We start from the raw sequence: 4,829 nt of genomic DNA, 5'->3' as shown, positions 1-4,829 counted from the left end.
CAAGATTAAATGTTTCGTAATCTTAATCATTTGATTTGTTTTCAAAAGATCTCAATGAAACTATTTAACACTAACTAATGCTTAACAGCTTACAATTCATTTTCTGAGAGACCAACGTGAGACCTACTTTTTCACAGCGGAATGGTAACGATCAATTATTCACAGAAAAAAAAATTCAAAACATCCGTCTCAAGCCACTACTTTATTGGTTTCCTCGCGTGGTTAGCGAATAAATTAATGAAAAACAGTATCATATCTTGTACATATTCACTCCTGCTTTGCTACTGTTCCTCGTCGGATTCCGGCGCTGGCGCTGGTGACGTATGCTCGGGTTCGTCTCCGGAAGCTTCTTTGTGACTGTGAGTTTCTTCGGCAGCTGCTGTGCTTCCAGCAGCAGGCGGCTTGGCGGTGCTTTCTGCCAACTGGAAGTTCTGGTCGCGATCGGCCGGAACAGTAGGGAGCTGCGGCTCGGCTGTTGTCGTCTTGGGAAAGGCTGATACGAATGGTTGCTTGCCGGTGTCTTGCGTGTCCTCTTTCACCGGATGTGCGAAAGACGGAACGATTGGCTTGGACGGCTGATTATTGGTAGCCCGGTAGACGGGGGGTTTGTAGTATGGTTGATATGCAGGCGCCGCTGCAGGTGGTGCGGGTGGGTTGTATGATGCAGCTGCGTGTGATTGGTATGATGCATGCTGGGCTGGCTCCGGATATGAGGTTCCTGCGGGTCCAAAAAACGGTTGCGGTGAGTGATAGCCGTTTGCGTGTCCACTGCACGGAACTCTGGTGACTGTTGGTGTACATCCAATCAAAAGGTTTTGCTGACAGGAATGTTTTGGGGCCGCTGGCTTATAGCTTGGTGGCGGCGGTGGTGGTGGTGGAAGTGGACGATGATGAATCACTGGCTTGTAAATGGGAGCGCTGTACGGTTGGTATGAGGGTTCGTAACGTGGAATTGATCTTGGATCTTTTTTGCGATCTCCAACAATAGCATTGTAAGCATTTTGTTTACTAGGTGATTCTTTCACGTAACTTTTGTGTGGAGGTTTTCCATAGCTTGAATATTTTCCGCGACTGCGACCGCTGCTATACTGTGGCTTTTTTGCTTTGTATTCATTTTCACTTTCAAACCTTTTATTGAAATTGCCACTGGAACCGTACGAAGATTCCAAATTCCTAGATTTCGATTGTCTTTCCCGTACCGGATCCTCGAAGATTTCCTCAGTGCTGTCATCGTTGAAGTCTTCCAAAGATTCTTTTTCTTCACTATCATGGATGGGTCTTCGATATGCCACGATTCGTCCTTCGCAAAGGACCAGAACTAATCCGACCAACACTACTAGGATATTCATGATTCTACTACACAGTTGCTCACACTGGACACTAAAGAACTGATTGATGATTGGCAGTTATCAGCTCTTTTAAAGTACACTTAAGCTAGTTCATCATCAATAGTTCACATCGATGGCATATTTGGATTCTGCGAACCACCCACATAAATTACCTTTAAACGGTGCAAATGTGGGTCGTAATAATTTTCACACGACGCTACCCTATCTCAACGAAGACGATGCACGTAAACAGTTCAAATTCAGACGAAATCTCCAACTGGCGAAGACACGCGATTGTCATAAATTTACAATTTCAATTCCTCGTATGCTACCAGCAGCGGCGACGTCGATACTACTATTGGCTTACCATCGGTTGGTGCTGTGACGGCGGAAATATTGAACACTGGAGTCGCAAAAAAACATAAATCATGCTGGCGATGGAAGTGATTGCTATTTTTCTGCAAATTATGCGATTTTTTTTTTCGTGTGCTTTATTTGCGCAGCGCTACTGGATCTATTTGCTGATGGAGAGGTTGCTGACGTGAAATACGTTCGACATTTTCATGTGCCATAATTCAACGCTGTAAATCGGTAACCGTATGCGGGGACCCAATGTTCGGGATGATTGTGTTCAGTTTTGATTGCAGTTTGATTTTGATTTGTAATGACGCACTGGAGAAATTATTACGCTTCGCAGACACTTTTGCAGTTTGATTCTTCGTCGTACTGTTATTTACAATAAACGTTTGATAAATGACGATCAAAGGTACAGAATACCTTTGATGAAAAAATTCTGAACAGTTTGCTAAATAATTCAACCGACCGTTGAACATTTTGCATTCACCCAAAATGCAACGGTTAGTTTAGGTGACATTTGTATGCTGCACACAAATGTAGGCAAAACAGCCGGTTTGTTATGCCTAAAGTACAGAAACGACAAACAATTGTATTTTTGCAACGAACAATCCAACGCTCGGCTTTTTGCCGTAATTTCTTTTTCGACAAAAGTTGTTTTTCAAAACAAAACTCTGAACAAGCAGGCCAGAACCAAATATTTGCCGGGACTTCCAGTTTCGGCACTAGTATAAGATACAGCTTCTGGCCGGTGAGAAGACAAGTCGGCCAGCATCATTCGCCAAAGGAACTCAGCTTATCACAATGAAGAACGTCGCTATTTTCGTTTTCGCCATCGTCATCGCTGTGGCAGCAGCCCGTCCCGAACCCAGCTACGGCGGACACGACCACGCAGTTCACCCTGGACCGGCCAAGGAGTACACCTACCCGGCTAAGGCTCCAGCTGTCAAGTGCGGACACAATCTGCTGGTCGCCTGTAACCCCCACAAGGGAGTAGTCCCCTGCAAGGGCCACTAACATGGACATTACGAGGAACCTAAAAAAAACTAAGAGGGCTTTGGTTGAGTAAGTGCGAAATGAGTTTGTAAAAAGATTTGGTTCAACTTCCGTGCAAAATTGTGTGATTGTTTAATATTTACGATAGAATAAAAGTAACCTTTCAAAAAAAAGTTAGTTATATTTATCAATTATAATTGAAATGATGACAGTTCATTCGCCTAAGATGACAAATTTTAAATCTAGTCGATGGTTTTCAAATGTTGTATTGTTCAGAAGCAACTCAATGACATCCCGGAAAACATATGTCTGCATAGCATGTTCTATTCATTCAGTCATGGTACGATGATGTTTATTAAAATGATTTGAAATTGTTTTAGTATTCATCGACTAGCATTCTAACAATCCTACCTAGTTTGTTATCATTAGGGCATTTTAACCAACTAGCGGAGTAATGACTGGCAGCCTTATAATCTAATGACATTCTATTTTCCAAAAATAATCCTGACGAAATAGAAATGAAGTTTTCAAATCTTCGTACATTACAAAAAATATAAAAATTCTGTACAAAAAATCAAGTATCAAAGAAGTAAAAACCATTTTTCTCAAAACTTCATTTTTGTGAGGTGTTATTAAGGCTACCCGCATATTTCCATAATATGTTAAAAAAGGACTTTAGAACTTGCTTAGCCATGGCAGGATTCAATTTAGGAATATAAATTGAAACGCATCAACAATTATGCAACAAAACATCCCAAAACACAACTGGAACGACTTAAACTGGCTTGGTCGTTGTTGAGAACATTTTGAAAAGTGAGGCGACTTTATATAAATACTGGTCAAGCAAAATAACGCCTTTGAATTGAAAACAACACTTCTATGATTGCTAAGAATTTGTGTATTGCTGAGAGGTGTTTCTCTATTTCATATCGCATCATCTTTTTCTGAACCAGCAGATGACTTCAGAGATGGCAGAAAAATTGCAATCTCATTCGAGATACTTTTTATCCATAATAAGTTGATCTTTCCTATTCGAAGATTTCAGGTCAAATGAGCTATCGACCAACTGCAAGTGGCGAATGGACTTAGTAAATTGAGTATTTTCCACGGGTTAAGATATTTTTTCGGCTCTCGAGTGATTTTCTAAAAATATGCATCTCAGCATACACTTTATTTAAAATACTCTTAGATACCTCTGAAGTGTATAAAAAACTATAAAAGAATGAATTTTAAGGTACTAATGATGTTTTTTAAAAAGCAGTATACACAAGGATTTGAAATATATTTAAAAATACCATCGAAAACGTTTTTCTGTAAAGTTATCTATGTCATCAAAAATTATATAGTTATAGACGATAATCATCAAATAATCATCAATATCAAATTATTATTTCAATTATTTAACCCTGTTTCTTTTGAACTGTTCACCAAAACATCTTCTTACTACAAAGTGAGATGTGTAATATTAAACTTTACGAACTAATTCATAGATTTTTGTCGTGCGACTATATTTAGAGCAAAGTAGGCAGAATATGAAATTTTCCGCAAAAGTTATCATAGTTAGCACTACAGTTAAAACTTCAGTAACATTAAATTCTTTATGAAGGTTTAAAAAACGCTAGTTCTATAAGTTTCAAAAATATGCAAAAAGCGTTTCTCTTCGGATTACTGTATTAATTGTAGTATTAAATTATATAATTTATAGTATCAAAATGCATGGAAAATATTTTTGATTGGTATTCCTAATTTCGCTTGGTAACCAGCGATATCTTACTAAGCACTTCTCAGTTAACTAACATCTAGTCTCGCAGCGTTGTAGAATACTGAATAGACGTGGCACTATGGATCACTGATCTCTACATCTCTCTGAACGCTTTTCTATCTTTTCCCCTATTATTCTCTTACTATACCTTTGTTATTTCCTCTTTTCCTCAATTATTTACTCTCTCTTCCTTAATTATTTTTTTCCCGTTTCCCATCATACTCTCCTTACTTCTATTCCTTTTAGTAATCATCTATCCTTCTCTCTCTATTTTTATCTTCCCGTTTCGTTCTGTATTCTTCTCTTTCTCCCTGTAACCTTTTCTTTCATTTCTACCGTCGTCTCCTCTTTTTTCTCTTTTTTTTATCTTCCCACATGCTCTTCTCTCT

At 39.0% G+C, this 4,829-nt stretch overlaps 1 protein-coding gene across 1 annotated transcript; it reads right to left on the bottom strand.

The window, feature by feature from the left end:
• Nucleotides 1-281: 281 nt before the first annotated feature.
• Nucleotides 282-1,349, bottom strand: LOC129728353 (uncharacterized). The gene has a single exon (XM_055686791.1). The coding sequence runs from the start codon at nucleotides 1,347-1,349 to the stop codon at nucleotides 282-284; it is 1,068 nt and encodes a 355-aa protein (XP_055542766.1).
• Nucleotides 1,350-4,829: the final 3,480 nt, after the last annotated feature.

The sequence above is a fragment of the Wyeomyia smithii genome, chromosome 3 (assembly GCF_029784165.1).
Source record: "Wyeomyia smithii strain HCP4-BCI-WySm-NY-G18 chromosome 3, ASM2978416v1, whole genome shotgun sequence".
NCBI lineage: Eukaryota > Metazoa > Arthropoda > Insecta > Diptera > Culicidae > Wyeomyia > Wyeomyia smithii.
The sequence above is the reverse complement of the archived record's forward strand: the minus strand, read 5'-3'. Positions and strand labels throughout refer to the sequence as shown.

Excerpts from the sequence above, each read along its gene's own strand:
- LOC129728353 (XM_055686791.1), bottom strand. The coding sequence starts at position 1,349 with ATGAATATCCTAGTAGTGTTGGTCGGATTAGTTCTGGTCCTTTGCGAA.